Genomic DNA, 24,358 nt, shown 5'->3' on the forward strand with positions numbered 1-24,358 from the left:
TATGCATCTTCCTATGAATCATCAAGTAAATAGCTAGGAAAACATTTTTACTTGAAATAAAATGTTGTTTCTTCACTATACCACCACTTAACTAAACTGTTTGAACAAACCAGCACATTCGGGATCAAATCCATCCCCCATAAGGACCATCACTGCACCAGGACCTGACCCAATGGTTTTCATAGAAACCAGTTCACATTTTCCCAGGGGAAAACCCCACTCCAAATCAGCGAAGCGCACAGTACTTCTCGGACACTGGAAACCCTTTGTCTCTGGCCTGGTGCCCAGTGCCAACATGTTGGAGGAACGAGTGTGCTTTGTTATGACACCACACCAGGACTAGCTGTTCCTTATGCACAAGGAACAGCATACGCAGAGCACAAGAGAAGCTCATGACATGTGCTGCTTACGTGACAGAAATACATTTGTGGTGGAAAGGAAAGTTGTTGTACTAAGGCAGACAGAACGCTACAGCTGGGCTAACTGAGCTGCTGAATAGTATAATGAAAATTCTTTTTCCACCTAAAAATCCTGGGGAAGTAACATATACTAAGACCTATATATTAAGCCTGGTGCTCAGCATCACAGAACAGTGTGATACCGGAATCCGAGCAGATCATCCAGAAGTCTGCCAGCTCTTTATTTTGCCAACTAAGGTCTTGATCTTGTAATAATCTCAATTTTGAATAGATTCGTGCAGCCACATGGAGCCCAGTGAAGCAGTGGGTATCTTGTCAAGTTTTTTTAAGCAACCATTTGTTCAATCTGCAGTAAATGAAGGCAGCCAGTCATGCTGCCATTTGAAGAATGTGCGAGTCCAGGTGTTACAATATTTCTGAAACAGGGAGGGCATTAATAATGAGCTCTGATTGTGTTGGGTATTCGTGGTGGATATAAGAGCATTCTTCCTGGATGTCTAAATATCCTGCTGATTCCTACACTGAACCTTCTCAGAATTCCCAAATCAAATCACTTTTGAAAATATTTAATCTTATCACTCAAAATACATTTCAAGTGATTCAGTTTCAAGGGTGCCTCCTACAACAAACCACAGCATGCTGCTTGGTGTATTTACCCCAAACAGCAGTATTTTGCTGCTAAAAGAGCAAGAGTTTTATACTTCTGACTATCCTTCTGAATCATAGGAACTGAACAAGCAAACAGAATGAAAAACTTCTTTATATAGTATTAGAAATGCTTTTTTTCCTAAAAATGAGGGACATGTCAGCCTAGCTCTGATAGAGAGATGCTGGCTATAAAAGCAGCCGAGACATTTTAAGTGGGGTCGGGGCAGAATCCGAGATACTCATTCTCATCCAGAAGATGGTAAGATCAATGGGGAGGCTGTGGCTGAACAGAACCTGTATTCTCCATTGCAGTGTAGTGGGCTAGCACACCTCACTCCAGAGCACTCTGGAAGTTTCCAGTGAACTCTTTGCTAGAGCATCTACCCATTTTCCTGACACCTTCTTTACCAAGTTGGACTTGCAAGCCCAGTAAGAGGGATGGGTCCATTTTCCTGACACCACAAGGTACATGCCAAATTGTACAGATCAGAAGTGGGTTTTGAAAGACTGCGGAATGTTGAGACGCTCACATTTTCTGAAAATTGGAAACCGTGTGACATAACCATTTATTGCTCATTTAGCAGCTGTGGCTTTAACAATCAGCTGGCAGGTGGCCTGAGACTTTTCATTTTGCTTATTGAAATGAAGGTGAAAGCAGGTGCCACTCAACTGGAAGAGGCAGCTGCACTCCCAGCTTCAGTGAAGCCATTTGTTTGCTTTAACATTAGTGCACTCAGTAACTTTGCCCGCAACTTCTGAGCTCTCAAAAACACCAGGCAGGAGGGATTAGGCTGTAGTCATCTCCTGTCTCCATTTAAACTTGCTCTAAGCCACGTGCCGGGCAGTTGCAGTGGCAGCCCTTGCTCTTTGCAGCCTCACTTTTGGGCAAAAGGGAACTACTTCCCCGGAGCTGCGGGAACCGTTCCTCTCTACTCACTGGAGAAGGGAGCTGCGAGGACTGGGCAGGATTTAGAGAACATACTGCCTACAGCTCCAAAACGAATTGAGGGGGCTTGCACTGAAACAATCAATGATGAAGTGTGAATGAATGAAAGCAAATACTCAAAAGATTAGAGCTACTTAACACCTGCATATCGCAGTCCACTCTTTTTCAGAAAAACAAAACACCACCACCACCACAGAGGGGGAAATGGATAAATAAATGAATAGGATATGTAAATACAGAAAAGAAAATTTGCACAGACACATGACAAAGAGCTTCAGTACCACTAGTAGTCAATAATGATGGAGAGGAAGAGAAAGATTTGAGTTACAGTTTCTTATCCCCCACGCCAAATACATTAAGGTGCACAGAAATTCATGGCCTAAAATATCGATGATACAAAGACTGAAAAATTATGTGGGATCAGGTACAAGAAGAGTAAAATGACTACATTAATTCTTTAACATGAGCAATGCTGCTATTACAAGGCAAATCATAACATTTCACAGGTAAATTTTAAAGATATCACTGAATTAGTTGAAAGGGAGATGTTACGTCAATGAAACAAGGGTAACTAACTACACAAGTTATGAGAGAGAAAAATCAACCTCTCAACAGTGTAGGCACAGCTGGTCTCTTGGACTATGTGAGGAATGCAGATGAGCAGCACGATGTTATCATTAAGCTAGTTAAAAGGCTGCAAAAGCAACAAAACCATGAAAGCATTATGAAGAATAAGATAATAAAAAGCAAAAGTGGTAGGAAGCTGCACTGAAAGTACATTTTACTGCAAGTAAACGAAGCCCAAAGAAGAGATGACTCTAGTCTAAAGAAACATGTGTTTCACTACCCTTAGTTTTCAGCTACATCCACTGGTCTGATAAATTATTTTTTTTATGGAATAGGGTACTGCAGGGATTTCATGAAAAGCTCCATAAAACAAACAAAAGAGGATTTGCCCTGGCTACAGTTATTACCCTGCTTTGAAATGCTGAGCAGTTGATAAGGTGATAGGATGCAGTGAGGTCAGCAGGACCTCATCTCTACCCCTCCCTTTCCAAGAGAAAGGAGCAATACTAGCACGCTCTAACAAGCCGGTCCAGCAGCACAGCAATGTTATTAAGCAAATATCTCAGTCATCAGACCAAAGCAGACTATACCAAAATGCCCAGGATCTCCAACATCCAAATTATTAAAGTCTCTTTTTAAGTAATTAGGGCAACATGTTGCATGGATGCACACTAAGATGCGACATGAAGGATAACTAGTGGATTGACAAAAACCCTGGCTGCATTCCCTCTGATTTTACTGAAGGGCTAGTTCAGTGATATAAAATTCAAGCAACCTTTGTTTCTCTTCTGAGAAAAGCACAATTACCAGCTACTGTAAAACAATTACATTCAGGATACACAGGGGAAAAAAACCCCACAAATATAATATGTTCTAACATGAAAATTAATTACAATGCAAATAAATCCCTTTTGAAGTAGGGAAGTAACTGCAGAATATTTTCAAATAACTTTAAAAGGAATTGAGCAAGAGTTATTATAAAAACATAAAACCCTCTTTATGACACAGCAAAGTTTAATCAAATAGAAAGTTTACAAGGTCAGCTGATTTCTCAGTTGACACCACGGCCATTTAAATCATGCTGTGCCCTGAAAAAGCACTGTGAAGAATTCTCATTACGTTCTCACAAAACATATTATTAGCGCCCTCCAATGTAATCGGAAACAGACCTCAATTGCCAGAAATACGGCTACACAGTGATATACACTTGCACTCTAAAGCCAAATAGTGAACACAGGACATTTTTCTTCCTGTAACGGACAGCTAGAGAATCCAGTTTTGCAAGGAGGCCATAACAAAATGGAGCACCCAGAAGACTGGGGAAGGAAGAACCAAAGCAACAAGAATGAAACATAATATTGTATACTTCAAAACCTGCTGTATTTATTTCACACTCAAACAATTGAGAATACCTACTGCATTGAGATCCTAGTCAGGTAGTTCTCCTATTCTCAATTCCTGTATAAGACCTCTTTTTTTGGACATTTTCTTATGAAGTAGAACATATTCCATTTCTGTAATTTTCTTTCTTTCCTTTTCCTACTTACTAATACTGATTTTGTCCAGTACTTTTCAAGGCAGTTTCAAACTAATGCAGCTTTTTTCCTGTTGGTTATTCTTCTTTTATAATAAACAGACAGTAATAATAAATAAAAAGATTAGAATAAAAATAATCAGGGGAGATGTATTCCTTATTTTCTTTTCTCTGTGCAAGTCACATAAGTAATGGCAACACACAAATGGACACACAGAAATTGTGTGACAGCATTTTTATATGCACATTTAAAACTCAGACAAAATTATACAAACTTTTCATCATATGTCAAATTAAATGCCTAAATTGTTTAACCATAGCCATTTAATGAAGCAGTTGTCCTAATCAAGGTCAATTAATATTAGCCCTTGCAAACTTGAAACCTCTTGAAATCACTAAGCTTATCTGAAAATTTACATTTAGCTTATAGAAAGCTACTGAGGATCAGCAGCTTGTGTAAATGGCAGGGATAGCTGAAGACACTCAATCTTATGGCAAGTGCCCAGCATCTTGCTAAATTAACACCTAGTCTAGGGCACTGATTCAGGAAACACCAAAACAGGTATTAAAGTCTTCCTTTATTCAAATTAGGCCTATTGCAAATGGTACCTCAGGCATATGCATGGCCTGAAAGGGATCTTTCCCCCAGATACCATGACAGAAAAGTCTATATAGTTTTACCACCTCTTAGGAGAGCAGAAGAAATCAAGTGTTATTCTTGAAGTCTTTCAAGAAACATGTGCAAACAGGTAAGGCATATCAATCTTAGATTCTCATAACGTGTCTCTAGAATCATCATCTAAAACTGCCTCACATTGATTTTTAGACATTTTCAACTTCAAGGATGTTTGAACTTGAGCTACAGATTATAAACAACAATTCTGGCAATCAAGATTGAAAACCCGCATTTGGCATGTGATGTGCAGTTCAGACACAAGTAGAAGAGGAAGGGGAAAAGAGAAAATTCAAGTGTATTAAACATTGTTCCTTTGTTTACAAAATGGAAAGAGAAAGCTATACGACTATTTGATGCCAAATCATTTATTATCTTCCATAGTAAATAAAGCCAGCATATCAGAGCAGGTTTATGAATGGGCTTGTGCTTTTATATGGCACAGTATCATCTTGCAGCGTAAGTTTTTGGATAACAGACCAACAATTTTGTTGAATGGGCTTCAGCTCCATTTGTAATAGGCACAAATCGTTTCCAACTGTACTTCTGTTCAGTGTCACCTGCATGCAAAAAGGATTGCAATTACAGCTCCATAATGTGGACACAGCCTGTAGAGCAAGAGATTTTACATGGGAAAAAAAATCTATTTCTATGGTGTATGGGGACAACACGGAAGCTGCCTGCAAAGATGTACACAAGTCTAAGTAAACGGAGCTGCACTGATTTACATCAGCTGAGTCTTAGCACATATTTTCAAAGTATTGCCTGTAACCACCCTCTCGAAGGCCAGAGGCAAGCCTAGAAAAGAAACAATGCTTCTTTATAATTATAGCCCATTTCTCATTCAGCAACTGAAATATGGCAGATACTAAAGAAACATTCCCATGAAAACCACAAAGCCATTGTTTTTCACTGAACCATGTCTTAATTTGTTTTCTTTTTCTGATAGCCAATTACTCTTCACGTTTTGTGCTACCAAGCTGATAATAAGCCAAGCTCTTGCAATCGCAGCCACGCTCAGGGTTTTGCTCAGTATTAGCTGGCTGGATGGGAACGTCTTCTCACAAGCAGACCTGACATCCAGCCAGCCCTTAAAAGTCAAGGGTGGGGTTACAGTTTATGTATCATTTCCTCTCCTCCTGCTACCAGTTGGTAGTTGCGCTGGCAAGTGCCCATCATGTACTGCCAGGTATTTTCATTACTTTAAACATGGATGAATGGAAGGTTACGTGTCCCCTTTTCTAAAAGAAATGCTAACAGATCGCAAGATAGAACGTCAATATTTTTTAAAGCCTCCTTCCCTGACACACATAGGCAATATTCCTCAAGAAAATTTCCTACATTTTAACGAGATTGCTATTTTAAATCCTAGGCCTAGTTTGTTCACCCAATACCATATGAGTTTAATGATACAAGGCAAAGAACAACACAGACTATGGCTACTCAGACATGGTGAGGATTGCAGTTCTTTATAAGACACAAATTACCATCAAATACCTGTGCCCTGTTAGAAGAGAAAAAGACTACACATGCAGTGATACAGAAGACAATATAATGCAGTCAGAGAACTAAAATTGAGCTGAAACTCCTTAAAAAGAACTCTTAAAGAATCCAAAATCCTTTACAAAGCATGAATACATAGAAGATTTACTTCGTTTTTTAAAGATCATTTTAAAGGTTAATTCACCTCATACTCACCTAGGTTAGAATTACTTTCATTTGAAGTTTGGCATAGGACATAAAACCCAGAAAAGGAACCTTGTAAAAGTAGTATCAGTGCAAAACCTGTGGGCAACTGCAGTATAATACTGAGTAGGTGCTAACAACTTCAAAGAGAAGATCCACTGGTAGAGAAGCCTGCTATTTATTTAATTAATTTCTGTGGTGCTGAAGTGAAGTATTTTGCATGTTGCTACAATAAAGCAAAGCAGAAGTGAATTCATTAGCAGGATATGATACATTGCACTTGTTCTACTTACATGCTGGGTTATAGAAGACAGAACTCAGCAGTCAGGTTTCTACTTTAATTAGAGTTTCCAAAAAACCCCTCGTTTTCCACATGAGGTCATTGGTGGGAGGAAAATAGAGATGGGCGGAAAACGTAAGCTGTTTATAGAAAACTTTCCCCGTCTAAGACAGAACTATCTATTTTACAATGATAAAGATTTCTGCTCCAACCAGATTCATCATCTGCAACATCTAAGGCACCATACATACCATGCCTACACAAAATCTCAGCTCAGGTCTATTCTCACAAATACATCTATTCATGAGAGATGAACAAGTGTTTCAGAGCCAAAGTATTTGCCAAGTGACAGAAAAACATGTATTGAATACTGAAACAGGAATAAAAGACAAGTAAATTTGACTAAACACAGGTGAACGTCAAACCCAAATAGTTAAAAGTATTCCTCCCTTGTGTTTAGCATTGCTAGCTTCCCAAAAGATGTCATTAACGCAACATACCAGAAATCACAGTTCCTTTGGGTCCATCATAAGCTTAAATGAAAGTGAGGCCTGTTAAAATGTATTATTTCAGGCTTTAGAGGATGTCAGTGACATGAAGCAAACCTTCAGATACAGAACCACAGGGAGAAAGTTCCACAGCTTCACAAATGTCTGTCAACAATAGAGTCACGGAGGAAACACTACTAGCCTGCATTACATCATACAAGACATTTCAGGCATGTAGTCATGCATCTATGTATGCATCTAGATAAAAAAGAAAAAAATATTGCTAGCCTTTTAAATCTTCAATAACAGAAGTAACACTTCTATTACTACTTAAAAGAAAACGCCATTTTTCATAGCAACCTGAAATCGCAAACTCTTGCAAGTTTTTGCTGTCCAGCTCCATGCAGAAAATTAGCATTTCTGGCATTGCCCTTTGACATGCCAGGCTGCGGGCCTCAACAAATAGATATTCTTCTCTTTTAATTACTTTTTAGTACTGTGCATTATGGCACCCAACAGAGCAATAGCATCCCATACCAGAGAGGAGTCCTCAGCTTTCTGCGATACATGTGTCAGGAAAGACAGAAGCTTCTGGCTGCAAACTCCCACTCCCACTGTGCCATGTTACCTGCAGCGTGAGGCTCCTGTGGTGTGTATGCAACCCGCAACCATATTTGCAGAATGAACGTCCATTTACAGATAAAACAGCATTTAAATGCCATTGTTCTGCCTGTGCAGAGATCTACAAAGTATCAGGGGAACTCTTTGTACATTATTCTTGAAGTGAAATGTAATTTTCAGTATAGTTGGCACCAAGACTGAAGTTCAGCCAACGCATAGATTATTCCCTTATTGGGAAGGCTTCAGAGCCTGGGAGGAAAATTCACTTTGATCTACAGTGGCTCTCAGAAACCTCAAGTAAAGTGGAAATGACAGAAATACCCTCCCACCTAAAAATTGTCTCCAGAAGAAAAATTAAGCTACAGGGCTAGCTTAAAGGCATTTGGTGCAGCTTTTACTTCTAGACATAATTAAAGCTTATTTACAATGGCAGGTTCTCCTTGATACAAAAAACCTCAAAGTTTGTGTCCTGAGAAATATATGCTAACAAATGATCAACAAGAATAAAATACTGATAAAGTTCTTAGCTACTCCGTATCAGAAGCCAAGTGATACTTCCCAATTTTGCGTAGTTTTATTTTGATTCAACAGATTGCCTCACATATTTTTCCTATTCCCATGATTTTACTGTTCAACATGTACTTGATTGAAGCTTCACCCTGTCTTGTGCACATATTACAAGACTAGATAGAAGTGCTGAGGTTACTGTATGAGATTATTGGTCCATCAGACGTAGCACCTTGCAACAAAACCTCAAGTTGCTTGTCTCAGAGAATGGCAAACCAGTTTGCTGCATCTTCTCAGCTGCGCTGGCAATAATGATGACACATCACTGGTTTGATACTTTGAGGTAAAATACTCGTTAGCTCTTACAGACTGTAATTACACTTTTCTCTCATTTTCTATGATGCAGTTCTATCCAGAAAGTAACCTCTGTTCCAATAGGATGGAAAAAAGTAGGAGTAAAGATGTAATAGTATATTGATTAAACCAAATCACCTCTGCATTATGACATTTTATTCACTGTTAAACCTCTTTGAAAAAGCAACCTACTTATATGTGTGATTTCCATTTTATTTGGTAAGTACGTTTTTTTAAAAGAGATTATTCACACTTTTAAGTATAGGTGGGAAGAAGAATTCATATTACCAGATCCAAAATGTGACAGTAACAACTTGCAGCTTGCTCATTCATCAACATCTCTAAGTGATGGTCCAGTTCTGAGAACAGATTCTGGGTTATAAACCCTTGCTATTTCATTGAGCCCTACCACAGCAATGGAACCTGAGAATGCTTATTATAAACAGCTGCTGTGACAGAAATAGAAAATCTGTGTATGCTACCATTTAAAAAATCCACAAATGTTTAAAACAATAGAAGCTGGGAAACATAAGCTTAAAGAGAAAAGTACTTAAAACTGAAAATCAATGTCTCTTCTTAATCTGTTATACACAATCCCTTAATTAAGCTATTATTAACCATAAATAAGCATCAATCATAACAAGGAAGAAACATATGTGGTATGCTAGGTTGCATCTACTTTTGCTATGCTATGTGCTATACTTATGCTATGTGAAGAATGCCCATGGCAGAGATATGCAAAAGCATTTAGAGAACCTCTCTTTGACTTCTTGATAATCGCTGAAACAGCATACATACAACATATTTTAATTTCATTTACATAATAATGGAAAATTATACAATAGGAAATCAAACAGACATTTAAGAACTTTGAACTGTTATTCACCTTAAATTTTGTTCACTTTTCCTGACTATTATTTCTTAGCATTTTGTGACTTTCCTGCTACAATGTAACTGATTCCCAAAAGCCTCAGGCTGCAAGCTGGACTCTTACATGCTATGGATGTGTAGCTGTGACTAATACCAACACAACAGATATGCCACAGATTAATATACCTTTTGTTGCAAGTTGTGTATTTTAGAAGTGGACTACAGAACAAAAGGACTGATGTGAAGATGGACTGTACCTTACACCGTTTTCAGAAGACCACCCTTTGTTACAAGAAAACCATCAATGTTGGATGTTGAAAATGTGAACTATGGAAAGACTTTGTGAAAAAGTCTGTTATTGGTTGATCTGTTTCTTTCACAGCTGTGTAAGTGCTCACTGTGTGGGAGTTAACTGCATTAGTTATCTGGTGTAACAACCTGATTAATTTTGTACTTTAGCACTATTAATTACCACACTATACATGATTCACTGGAGAATAAATGAATTTAATCCTTCTGTCCAAATACAAAACCAAATAAGAATAATCCTTTGTTTTATAACTTTTAAATAGATAACTTAAATTCTTAATGATGCCTAGAGTACATTAGGAAGGCACTTACTGAAACTATTTAGTTAAGGCTAACTAGACACTTCCATTAGAAAACCTAATTAATTGGGATTTAAAAATTAGCTCTGATTTACAATGGACCATAAAACTATCCAGTCCAAAAATTTTATCTTTTTATTTGAAGGTTTGTAAAAGATCAAATTAAAGAAACAGTATCAATAAATCATCCTTTGTTATTTCAACACTGTTCTCAATATTTGCAGCTGCAGTTTTAAAACAGAATTTAAAAAAAATTGGCAGGCTTCAAAACCCAACCTGGGGTGTACTTATCTTTGTATTTTAATACACAAATAATTGTGAGAATAGGGAAGAGAAAAGAAAATGGGAAAATACAAAAGGTTTAAAAAAGGCATACAGAAATAGGTTTATATGATATACCTATTGCTATTACTTTTGGCACTATATCATAGGATCTCATATGACATAGTGCAAAAATGCCCTGTTAAAGAAAGCACTGATTTCTGCTGTTAGAGATCTACTTAATTTCCATAGCAAAAACACTGTCTATAATTTTACCACAGTAAATGAGATGAAGCCCCAAAGAGGAATGTATTGGTTTCAAGATTTCACATTCTACGAATCAGGAGGAATTTCATCCCGATAAATGAGAAGCACAATAATTTAAGAAAGCAAAACCCAAAAACTGGCCCAGAAGTTGCTAGCTTAAAACATATAAGCTGGTGAACAAACGAAGCAATTAGACACGTCACAGGAACTGCTCAGAACTGCTGCTCCTTGTGTACTTTGCGGCACAGCTATTCTTCCACAGCACGGAATTTTCAGGATACTAGCCAAGCGGGAAGAATAACAAAATATTTTACAGAAAATGAGGTATTTTTGTATCACAATCAAATAAGGTCTTGTTTTAGAGAGATATTTTTTCTGAGTCACTCCTAAAAGCACTCGCTAAATTCCCCGATATAGTACAAGCAAGTCGGAGTAAACTGAAGAATGTAAATTTCATAAAAACATTATGCAAGACTTACTCTCCCTCCCCATGAGCCAAAAAAGAATCCCAAATAAATCCTCTGCATTTGAAATAAATGGCTACTAACAAAATAATCTTTAAAAGCAAGGGTATACTCATGCTTCCTTTCTAAATTTGTGGTCAGAAGGAAAACAGAGATTGACAGGTTGAGGAAAGAAGCTGCTCTTGAGATACTGTCCCTGACGGCCACCCCGCAGTACCAGAAGCCACTTTGGCTAGTATCTGGGTGATCAGTGGCTTCCCTGAATAAATGCATGCCACAACAGCACAGCTTCCAGCAGACAACGGACTAAATGAAACCCTTTATTGGCAAGTTAAGAAAAGTTGTTCCTGAGACTTCTGAAAGGGAACTGCCAAACCCAAAGCACAACAGGAGAAAGAGCAAGTTAAAAAAAACAAACACCACCATGAAACACAAGACACCTCCCCAAAAAACACACGCACACAACCTGGGGAAGAAAAATGTGTAAGTTATGGTTTATGCTCGATATAAATTACCTCTTCTTTCACTCCCTGTGTGGATGTGTCATCAGTGCCTATAAGCTATGCGTGTACCTTTATGAAGGGCCCAATCAGGCAACGACTCCTCTTGAACTTGAGTATAAGCATGACTTCTGATTTTCCATCCTGTTTCTCACTTCATATCCTATCTTACTTTTCCTTTATATGTCTATCTCACAAAAAAAAGTATGCCATTGACATTACAATATTAGCATAATATAAATAGATCCATTTTATTGATCCATCAATAACAACCATCCAGAGTTGTTATTGATCACTTGCAAAGCAAGGATGACAAACTGGCTGGATTTCCATTGACTTACATTTGGAAAGTTTTTTTCCACAGTTGTATAAAAACCTTTCTGTAGATTACTTGAAAAATATTAACTGAAAAAATTAGGATCCGAATAGTCTTCAAGAATATACCAAATAAACTGTAACTAGCTTGTGGACTAGGCTTCTGATCTGCGACTCTATCAGTAATTTAATTCTTGACACAAAGAAAGAGAATATTTTAGAAATAGAAACATAAACAAAACATTTATCAATCCTTTGTGATCTTAGGCACATTACTTCAGCAATAAAGAACTCACCAGAAATATCCTTTCAAGTTGATCTTGAATGTCTTTCATTCCTGGAAAAGCAGCGACCCCTTGAATCATTTCTACAAAGATACAACCCACTCCCCTACAGAGAAAAAAAAAAAAAAGAAAGTATGCAACATTAGAAAGATTTCTTGTAGATGAAATGGCCAGCAACAATGCTTTTGTATCCATCACCAGTATTTAAATAGTATATATTTATTTATTAAAATAAACGCCACCTGAAGGACAAGCATGGGCATTTACATATGAATACTTCTCAGGTGCCCGAAGGCAAGCATAGAGGTAGCAGGAAAATGGGTAGTAGCTGTTGAGACCAATAAAGGCAAAGCTGCTGCCCGGTGTCTGAGTGCTTCCTGAGCAGCACACCCCTGCTCCCAAACACATTCTGGGGATGTGGGATGGCAGCAAGACAGCACCCTTGGCAGAAGCTGAATGGGGACAGGACTGCGGCATGGAGGCACACTGGAAGGGGATAGGTGTGGTAGGAGAATCTGGAAAAAAATGAGTAAAGAGGAAAAGGGCATGTAACTGCTCACAGCCACTGAACTAAGCTACTGCCCAAATGCAGATGACTTCTGGGATTTGGCTTGGTAGGGTTTTCTTCTTCCCTCTTCCAGCATAAAAGAAGGAAGCTCAAAGCCCATAACTCTGGGGAGCTGCTGACCCCATCCCCCAGAAGCTCTGCCTGAGAGATGCTGAGCAGCCACGGGCTCCCTTCCTCTCCCCACCGCAACAGCCACCTTGTTATGGGTCCTGTCCCTGGTCTCGCACAAAAGGTACTTCACTTGAGTCCCCCTTATCCCAGTCAGTTCAGCCACTAGCAGAAGTACTGGGAAATCATGGAGAAAAAGTAGCGGAGACATACTAACTAGAGCACAAAGAATAGATTCTCAAAAGTTGAGCAAAGTTTCTCTGACTCTGATTCAAATTTCAGATAACCTATGGGCTTCCTGCATCTGAAAAGCAAAACAAATTACAAACTTGCATTTGCATCTTTTCTATATTAAGAGAGCTCAAGAGTTGCTTGTTCCTTTAGCAAAAATAATTTTAAGATAAAACATCCCCCTTGGCAACCAATAGAATGCAGAACTTGATTATATATTTTAACTTGTTAAATTACATTTTTCTACATACATTTTTCTACAACTTCCACATGCAAACACCTACGTATGCTGTATAACCATGTCTGTGTAAGTGACCACACAAAAAAAAACCTTCACCCCAAAAAAATGCCAATTCAGTAACGCAAAATATATACCAAAATGAACCAAGAATTTGCAAAACTAACTCTGATACCACCTTTCCCTGAAATTGAGAGTTGTGTTTCTGTGTCAGAAAATCCCAGCAATAACCTCTAATTTAACTTTGTTTTTAGAAGTAAATTATTTGGAATGTAGTAATTAACTGTCTTTTCATTGCTTATGCATCGTGACAATGCATTCAGGTAGTAGCATTTAATTTTAGTGTTATGTGTGCATATATTCGTGAGTGTCGTGGTTTAGCCCCAGCCAGCAACTACGCACCACGCAGCTGCTCGCTCACTCCCCCACGGTGGCACGGGGGAGAGAATCGGAAGAGTAAAAGTGAGGAAACTCATGGTTTGAGATAAAGACAGTTTAATAAGTAAAGCAAAAGCCGCGCACGCAAGCAAAGCAAAACAAGGAATTTGTTCACTACTCCCCATGGGCAGGCAGGTGTTCAGCCATCTCCAGGGAAGCAGGGCTCCGTCACGCGTAATGGTTTCTTGGGAAGACAGACGCCATAACGCCGAACGTCCCTCCACACCCTCCTTCTTCTTTGTCCCAGCTTTATATACTGAGCATGACGTTATATGGTATGGAATATCTCTTTGGCCAGCCTGGGTCAGCTGTCCTGGCTGTGTCCCCTCCCAGCTCCCCGTGCACCCCCAGCCTGCTCGCTGCAGGCCAGCATGAGAAGCTGGACTGTCCTTGACTACTTAGCAACAACTCAAAACATCAGCACCTTATCAACAGTTTCTCATCCCAAATCCAAAACACAGCCTCACACTAGCTTCTGTGAAGAAAACCAGCTCTATCCTGGCTGAAACCAGGATAGTGAGGAAGTGGTTCTAGAACAACTTAATGAAAAGAGATTGTCTATTTTCATTAAGGCAGGGGCTGAGTATTTATAGATACCACTTAACTAAGATTAGCAGCAGATAACCTGTGCTTTCCTCATCCCTGAAGGCTTTGACCACTACTGAATAATGAAATAATTTTACATTCCAGGACAATGAGAATTGAAAGTCAAATTTCTTGAAGAAGAAAATTAAACACACATCACCATTTTCTAAAGCATAGATATATTAAGCAAAGTTCTTCTTAGTCATTGAAAAGTGGAGGAAAACTTTGAGAAAGCACAGTTCTGGTCAAATTCCAGAATAATTCAGGTGTTTACAAAAGAAAGGTTAAAATTTATGTTCCATGTTCTTCTGCTGGTTACCAAATGAACTGAATTGATTAAACTGCCATTCATCATTTAGTCTGGTTAGTGCTTCATTAGGCACAGATAGGCACAATATATCTTAGTCAAATACTTATGAACAGTATCAGGATCACAGGCAAGGAAAAATTCAAGATTTCAGTCAGAAGCCATTTATTCAAAATAAGAAATAAAACAATTGAATTTAGATTAGAAAAAAAAAGAGTTCTATTCTTGCAACCAGAAAACAGGCATTTGATTAAACCAGCGTATCACTTGAGGGCATTTACTACCTGCAGAGAAACTTCAGCTAGCTGTTTGAACAGAAATGCTGTAAAGGAACAGGAAGATTTTGCTGAATTCTACATTGTTTCACATAAAGTATTTACAAAGTTTTCTACTTTTAGTGGGCCTGACACAAGTATGAGCCAAAAATCAAGTAAGAACTGCAAACACTACTGAAGAAAAGTTTCCTTCTTGGAAAGAAGAATCCTATTATGTGTCTTGGACTCTTGTGTAACCTAGCACTCCATTTAGTCACAAGCTGAAATAAGAGTGAAAGAGTACTGGAGTTAATTAAACAACTAATACAAAAATCAAAAGGTTATTAAAATCATTTAGGAGAGAAACATAAACAACCTTCAAGGTTTGAGCTGGAGGACTGCTGTTCCCTTTGGCCCTGCTGAAAATTAAGCTTATGCTTGGTTTCAAAGCTTATGGTGTTCAGTGCATTGGAGAGTAAGTCCATAGAAAAAGAAGACTAAATGATTAAAAAAAAAAAAAAAAAAGAAAATAATAAAAAATAAAAAAACAGCATGACACTGAACTGATAAGAAATACCCAGAAAGCCATAATGGCACATAAAGCCTTCAAGACGGCTGGATGGTATTTTAGATATCTTAGTGGTATCAGTGAATTTTAGGCTCACAGCAATTAAAAACTGAGGATAGAATAGGATCCCTGAATCACAAACTGTAAGTGCACAGACACTGAACTTGAAAAGAAATAAAGCCTCTACAAGGCCTTGAAATTTAGTCTGGTTTTTGTAGACTTCACAAACAGTTAAACAGGTTAGAGAGATTTCTGAGCAAAGCAAAAATTCTTTTTGTGCCAGAAGAACTGGTTTGTAAGGAAAAATTAAGAGAACAATGTCATTCTTGGCTACAAGAAAACACAAGGGGCAGGGAAATTGTGATGACTCTGTATTTAAAATTATGCAAAATGAAAGACAAGGAAGAAGTGATTAGGAGTTCAATGGTTCCCAGAACTGTAGGTAGATCCAAGACAGCATAACTAGAAATAGCAGAATGCCTTTAGGAATAAAGATTTTAGGGTGAGTGTTACATTTAACAACTGTGCTGTACCCCAGCCTCCCAATGGACTTCTTGAAGCTCCACAGTTACAGTTTTGTAAAACTAGACAAGCTGAAGCACTTAAGAATGTTCTTCAGGGAATAGACTTGCATTAACAGTAGGGTGGATAAGATGATCTCACAGATCACTCCCATCTCTAGTTTCTATGACGCAAATATTACTTCTTGAAATATGAAATACAACCAATTAACTTGGCTTCATTGTGCATGCATCTCCAAGGGTATGTTATTTACCTATCATTTGTGCACACTCAATATACAATGCCATTTTCAGCCAGCACTTGAAAAATAATTTTTCATTAGCCTAACATATTTCAGTGTACTCGATATTCCTACTCTCATTACAGGACTTCTTTATTTGAATAAATAAGCCAAATGCTACGACTTCATTTGGAGATCTTGCCAATGGAACGGCATAGAATAACCTTGCAAAGTAAAAGTGACAGCCATTTAATGCTGAAATGGGTGGCTTACCCTCTGATGACAAGAAGTGTGACTAAACCTATTGATGTATTGATGAGACCATATGTGGCCATACCATGTAATATCGCTCTTCTATTGTCCTGCTTAATTTCCTGGGACTCTGGCTGTCATCATACAGCCTTCTACAGAGTAGGAGTTAACAGCACAGCTAAATGAGTTTCTCTTGCATTTGAACTGACATAGTAAATGAGCCTGTAAAAATGAAGTTGGATGCCTCAGGAAACTGCTATTTTTTTTTTTCTGCACAGCTTTTATAATTCAAGAGGGTGTTCCCTTAAAATTAACTTTTTGCAGGAATCTTTCTATTGGACTCACTTGTTCTGTAAAAGCAGAATGCAAAAAAAGCTCAAGAAAATAATCTTCAAACTTGGGCAACATTTTGCCATGAGATGTTTTCCTGTTGAACATGTGCTTCCTGGTTTTCTTTTCAGGATCCTGATACCTTTACGAGGCACTTTCCTGACACACATGCAACATATTTCTAGCAGTGGAAAAGTGATAGTAAATCTGACGTTCCAAATGGATAAAAGCAGTTTTTAGACAGGAACTGAAATGCCCTTCCAACAACTATAGACCAAGATGGTTTCCTCACACATAGTGTTTCTATGAATTCGATCCTATGAGAATTTTCCAATCAGAAGTTAATTCAGCTGATAAAACTTTTGAAGAACTCACTGACAATGAACGAAGTTTAAGTAACAATACCTTGACAGTTATCGCAAGATCCTCAACTTAATATCCTAATCCTACAGATTAACATTTCTTTGGAGTGGAAGTCATAATCATAAAGAACATCAAGTGCAAAAGAACTAATTTACCCTATGCTGTTACGTCTCTCAGGCCCCAAGCAGTATTTCTTCAGGGTATACTGGGACTCCTGCGCTCAGATTTCTTTCACTGCAAACTGTTTACACCAGATACAGAATAAAGATGCCTTTGTAATGTCCCCTGTGTAAAAACATAATTTGGTGCACCTGTGTCTAAGCCAAGATCCATTTTTATTTAATAAATATCTTAATTACCGCCATAGGTCTTCATTGGTCAAATATTCATGAAAGCATGCATGGAATTACAGTGAGAACTCAAATCTGCACTTGGAACAGGCTGTGGGTGGAAAGTGGTGTGTTCCTGAAAAATACCATTTATTTTTCCAACAATAGGATTGATAGAAAAACTCCATATGAAGAGCTTTCCGTAAATTAAGATCAGAATTGAAATCACGTATACCAATCCAGATGTTACAAAGTTAAATAACAGTGATCTAATAAGCAATTTCATAACATTTGACTGGCCTTTAAGTGATTTCTTCCACAGCACTAAACATAGTTGATGTTAGTTAATAAAAGTGAATTTAAAATATATCATGGCCCATAACTTCTTAGGTTACCTGAACTGTGAATAAGAGTGTATTTTTTAAAAGCAAAACAACAGGATATGCAAAAAAAAATCACCAGCTGTTGGCAAACACAGTTTAAAGCCAGATGCACTTCAAAATAAAATATCCCTAGTGACTTCCTGATGTAAGCAACCCAGATGTAGCAGTACATGCATTACCAGAATCAAAAAGGATTTAATATCCTGTTTAAATTGCTCCATTTACTAATACTATATTCTTCCTGTAGTGAAAAAAAAATACAAGAGGTTCATTTGGGGATTTTTTTACCTATGTTTCTATATTACTTATATATGGGTTTTAGTAATTCATAAACCCTTTACGTATTGAAGCTTATTTTCCTTGCGTTGACTTTCAAAGGACTGTAAAATTCAAGGATTAGGAAAGTTACACCAGAGGCAATGCAAAGCCATTTTCCTAGCTACTAGTAAGTCCTCATCAAAAGGGGAAAAAAAATAAAGGTATATCAAAGGTTATCACAACTCTTTGATGCAGTCTTGGGTAGTATAATACATTCACACAATGCCGCTGTATCAAATGCTGTCAGCAGTAAATCACAAAGCCCACTGCACTGATTTCCATCACCAGCCTGACACCACTAATGCATACACGTCTTCATTGATATTATTTTATCGCCAGTGGCTATTTAAAAAAAGAATGCAGGAGAATGTAAAACCGCATGTGGATCATTAGCTTTTAGTTACTATCCTAATGCCCTACCCTGGCAAATGAAGTGTAAAAATAGCCCACAGCCTCTGCCAGCTGCTTCCCAGCCACTGTCCAGTGGTTAATATTTGGACTCCTTTTTCATGCAGCTGGTCTTCCACTCAGTAGGAGCCCCACTTTCTGTTCCTTGGGAACCAGCATGAAATGTCATTTATCATGGCTATAGCAAAGGCCCTCTGTCTTTTTTTTTTTTCCCTAAACAGAAGAAACAGCTGTGCTTTCTACCTCAACATTATTTAAATATTTAGTGAAGTGGCTGCCTAGTTTTGTCATCATGTAGATCATCAATAAGGGCACATGAGAGCACATACTATCTGCCATAAGGACATAATGCCAGTAATTGCATAAAAATGCTAATGCTACAAACACACTTTTGATAACAAATTACCAAATTATCTTGGAATCTGATGGTAGGTGCGTTTCTCCACGGCTCCCTTCCTCCCACTCTGGGAAGTCACTAAGTGGTTTTAATGTAATTATGGCCCAGCTATGTACAACCGTTGTATAAATAAAGCCCCAAGCCTGCCTGTGCTCCAGCAGAGCTCACTGTTAGATGTACCAAATAAGCATAAGTGACCTTAACGTGCAACTACACCTCTCACAATCAGACTGGAAGCGCTGCCTCAGACAATCCAGCAAAGCAGAGAAGTAAAAACCTAAACCTCTGCTGTCACACACAATATACATTTGCTCTAATCTGGTTTCTGATGTGGCAGTAGCTGAGCCTTTACATAAATTCCTGCCATGTGAAAGAAACTGTACTACTAGGGTTTTTTTCCTAAGCTTTTCACAGTTCTTCAGTTTGTACAGGGCAGCAAAAATTTATAAGTGTTATTAATCTACTACAAGAGCAGTATGACATAATTTTTAATTTGAAACAAACCTCAACACCTCCATCCCTGAGCAACTGGATCTTTTTTAGACCTATATGAAATGCTCTGTACCAGAGGACATCATTTATTGTTATCATTGAAGATACAGAAGATATAATTACTGTGTTCTTCCTCAATACTCTTGCATCATTATAAAAGTCCTGACAAAAACATGACCTGCATTGCCAAAGTGGCATTTTGAGTCCTTCCTTCATCTTCCCTGCTGTTCATGTAATTTGAATATAAACATGATTATGAAGGGAATGCTCATTCTGCAATTAGAATAGATTTAAAATGGTTCTATTGGTTGCATAGCTTAATTTGACATAGTTTGACTATACTTTTTAATAGCGCTTTTACGAAAATCATTATTGAGAGGAACGTTAAAATATGGTTTTAGAAGCTATTAAACTTTTCAGTGAACCACTTTTCTTTGTGGAAAAAGTTTCAGTGAGAATCAAAAATGTTTTAAAATCCTTTGTTCAGTTTAAAAAGAAAAAAAAACACCAACCCCCCCCCTTCCTTTTAAAATGAAAGAATCTTTTTATTGACAAATATTAAAAAAAAAAATCCAATGTCTCTTTTGACTAAAAAATCATTTTAGAGAATTTCTTGAGCAGTTTGCTCTATTTAAACACTTAAAAATTTTCTTTAGTGGTTTCCATATATCATTTCCTGCTCTTTGTACTTCATAAATTGAGACACATACGTACACACATACGTAAAGATGTGGGACTCTCAAGAAATGAACACATGTAGACTGAACTTCAAGAAGATGAGCACGAAGAACTATTTATGTCTCCCAACTATTTCCACCCTCTGATGCAGTTGCCCTGCACCTCCTAAGCAAGTCAAGCTTCTCGCTGAGAGTGTCAGAGGTGTCTCCAGGACAAGAGGTGACTGCAAAACGTCAGGAGCAGATGGGATGCAGAGATTGCATCGAATCAGTGAAGACACCAGGTTGAACCTGATCTTTGGGAAAACAGGACAATTTTAGGACAGATGAGAAGCTGAGATGCAGGCGGAAATTATTTTAGATCTGTGAGGTGGAGAATGGTTTGAAGAAAAGCAGACATTTGACACAAGAAAATGCTGCCTTTGCCTCTCTGGTGCAGTTGCAATATCACAACATTCACATTTGGAGACATTTGTTCACCTACGACTATAGGTCAAGGAACTACAGCAGCCGGAGGCCCAGTTATATTAAATGCCCTCTTCAGTATTAGATATTCTAGTATTTATACTCTGTAACCCCTAATGAAATGATCCTGCAATGTCTAACTCCTGCCCCCAGGAGTCAAGACTTAATAGTGCTACAGGGAAAAACTAGATGAGGTTTCCAGGAAAACATTTACCTTACCTTAGAGTTACCTCTAGATTTTAACATAATCATAATTCTGAACTTAGGTTGCCTGTATTAAAGAAATATATTTCAGCAAACTACAAAAAAACATTATCTTTTTCTGAAATTTCGTCAGTATCTTTTTTTTTTTCCCCTCAAATGAAACAAGTTGTATAGATTTAAAAAGTCAAATGCACATTCAAAAAAAATTAACATCTTCCACAGCATGAGACCTTCTTTGCAAGGACAAATGTTTTTTTCCACATTTCTGTTTCTTGAATCAACATGCATTGCTTCTACTAACACAGGCAAAGCTCTTACTAATTACAGAATTTGTACAGACTACAGAGATCCTGTGACCTCAAAACCTACAGGGATAAATGAAGAACCTCCATCTTGGTTTCTAACAGTCAAAAAACTCAAACACTTTCTTTGTTCAACACAGGACTAAATGATGTTATCAAAAAGGAGCAAAGTGCTAGATATTGTACAAATCAAACTGCCCTTTCAAACCTGCAAGTCTACCTAAAATCTGTAGGTTTGAAAGAAAACTATTCAGTGATGTGTCATACACTGAATTACTGTTAACACGTACAGTAGATTAAGAACTGAAGCTGTATCCTCACATCCAGAGAATCACGGTTTTGTTCTTGCTACAGCTGGGCGTGGTGAAAGTCTATCTTCTGCAAAACAAGTATCGTATCATACCAAAGTACCACATTAAGACTACAAAAGTCAAGCAACAACTCAAGTCTCCTGCAAAGCACCAGTGGCTCTTCTAGTGGTATGTCAACAGCAGGTACCAGCTGCCAACCAATGGGGTGGCAGGAAGGGATTCCATTAGGGAAATACTGAGTGAACCATGCAGATTATTATTACACACATTTTTTAACCTGTACCATTAATCTCACTGTGCATTTGTTTTAAACATCTGAAGAAAATCAGAGCTAAAGCACCTACATAGAGTCTTGTGTAAAGATGTTATACTTACCACATGTCAAGGCAGGTGGAATATTCTGTTGATCCCAGAAGGACATCTGGAGGCCTGTACCATAGGGTTACCACTTCATTGGAATATGTATGGCTGGGAACTGATTTAGCTCTTGCAAGACCTGTGGGGGAAATACAAATAAATTAATGCAAGCAAAACAAAGAAATAGTTTGGTGTATAGTTATGATCCTAAAAAATACATAAGCACACATCACATAACATGACGGCATGCTGCAAGTGTTTTTTTCTTCCAGTATTGGAATAAGTTACTTAATGAAAGAACATGGTAGCATCTATCATTTAGTACCTGGCTTAACAGAACTGTGCATATTATGAAGGAATAATAAAAAACGCTTTTCATAATGACAACCACAGGCCTAGGAGAGATGCAACGATATATTGTGGCATACCTAAATGAAACACAAATAAACAAAGATTTCCATTTCCATTAAATGCTCATCCTTAGGCATCAACAGTCTTTCATTTCAGTGTTATTTAGAAAAAGGAAATGAAAACTCCCAGACAAACAGTGCCACAGATGAGATCTAGTTTTTTAGGTGAGCCTAAGGAAACCTTCCACAGTTTACAGAGCGAACCCCAGACTGCTTATTCAAGTTTATATTTGAAAACAGTAGACACACTTACACATTAACATTCAAATAAATATTAATATTGCAGTAATACATCAGAAAATGGTATGTGCAAAATTCTTCTCTCTTAACAAACATATATTGGCAGCGTACCAATCTCAGAAGCAGAAATCATTTCAATGATATCTGTGGCCTACTAAAGACATACAATTTACAATAATTGTCTTTTAAGCTCGTCAGTCATTTAAAATAATTCACATTACTACACAACCATAATCTCTTAAGTTAAAAACAGCAGTAAAGAACATACTTTTCTAACAGTTCTCCTACAAAAGCCTCTCTCCTCCAGGAAATGGAAAGAGGTTTTCAGTGCTATGGTGACTGTTCCCATGACAGGCCTACAAACACCTTTTCCAAATAATCTGCTCCTAGTTACTGCCTTAGGTGCATTCACTCTCTTGCTGGGAACACTGGACATGCACAAGTAATGGAAATCAGGAGAATGCGTTACTGGGTTTTTTTGTGTCTTCCTAAACAAAGAACTACCAATTTCCCTTTCACAAAATAAATGAAATTACCGAAACAGAAGGTCATGTCTTACACCTTACAGAAACCAAAAAGCAAAGTCAGACACAGAGAAAGAAATATGCAACATGAGAATTCACATAAGAGTGCAGATGAGAATCCTTTGCACCTTCATTCTTAATACACTGGAGAAGCTATTTAAGAACAGTTAATCTCAGTGAATACATCTCCATAGTAATGATGGCAAATCTTGCCAGCAGATTGCATTATCAGCCGATTATAGCAATTAGACCAGTGTAGGGGAATAATTTGACTTGTATGCCAGAATTTATTCTAAAAAAAATTACGTTCCAAATATGAATAACCATTTTTAGTTTTAGCTTTCAGACTTCTACCTTTTTTACATTCATGCACCTGGCCACCAGCTTGACAAATAACTTGGCTCACACAGACAACTCACGGTTGTCCAACACTGTGCATCCTCAAAGAGGCCAGAGGAGAGGTCACATCACATGCTCTGCAGTGCCTCAGCCTTCAGATTAATGTTTTGCTTCTAGGAGATCAGAAACCACCAAATGCTCTAACTGGTGAATAATTCTTACTCCTAGCTGTTGCGCTTTAACCCCAGCCAGCAACTAAGCACCGCGCACTCACTCCCCTGCAGTGGGATGGGGGAGAGAATCAGAAAGGTATAAGTGAGAAAACTTGTGGGTTGAGATAAAGGCAGTTTAACAGGGAAAGCAAAAGCCACGCACACAAGCAAAGCAAAACAAGGAATTCACTCACCACTCCCCATGGGCAGGCTGGTGTTCAGCCATCTCCAGGGAAGCAGGGCTCCATCACACGTAACGGTTACTTGGGAAGAGAAACGCCATCACTCTGAATGTCCCCCCCCCTCCTCCTTATTCCCCCAGCCTCATACGCTGAGCATGACGTCATATGGTATGGAATATGCCTTTGGCCAGCTGTGCAGCTTGTGCAGCCCCAGGCGCTGGTGGGGTGGGTTGAGAAGCAGCAAAGGCCTTGATTCTGTGTAAGCACTGCTCAGCAATAACAAAAACAGCAATAATGAAAACATCCCTGTATTATCAACACTGTTCCCAGTGCAAATCCAAAACATAGCCCCATACTAGCTACTATGAAGAAAATGAACTCTATCCCAGACAAAACCAGCACACTAGCCCAGAGAAACCTCAACAAGTTTCAGAGCACCTATATCCCATGTGACTAAGCTGAAACAGTAGTCCCTGAATTTGTGGATGTGGATATGGCCCTACTATTATTAAGCTAAATAAAAATTATGAAA

General features: G+C 38.1%; 1 protein-coding gene across 2 annotated transcripts in view; it reads right to left on the minus strand.

The window, feature by feature from the left end:
* Window positions 1-24,358, minus strand: part of CDK14 (cyclin dependent kinase 14) — a gene marked incomplete at both ends in the record, with an annotated part of 262,343 nt that overhangs the window by 48,270 nt on the left and 189,715 nt on the right. For both annotated transcript variants that reach the window (XM_082015334.1, XM_082015335.1), the window contains 2 exons: window positions 12,305-12,398; window positions 21,938-22,058. In XM_082015334.1, the coding sequence (XP_081871460.1) occupies window positions 12,305-12,398; window positions 21,938-22,058 (215 nt within the window). The remainder of the gene's footprint in view (window positions 1-12,304; window positions 12,399-21,937; window positions 22,059-24,358) is intronic.

This window comes from Phaethon aethereus (assembly GCF_964289735.1).
Source record: "Phaethon aethereus genome assembly, chromosome: 2".
Classification (NCBI taxonomy): Eukaryota; Metazoa; Chordata; class Aves; order Phaethontiformes; family Phaethontidae; genus Phaethon; species Phaethon aethereus.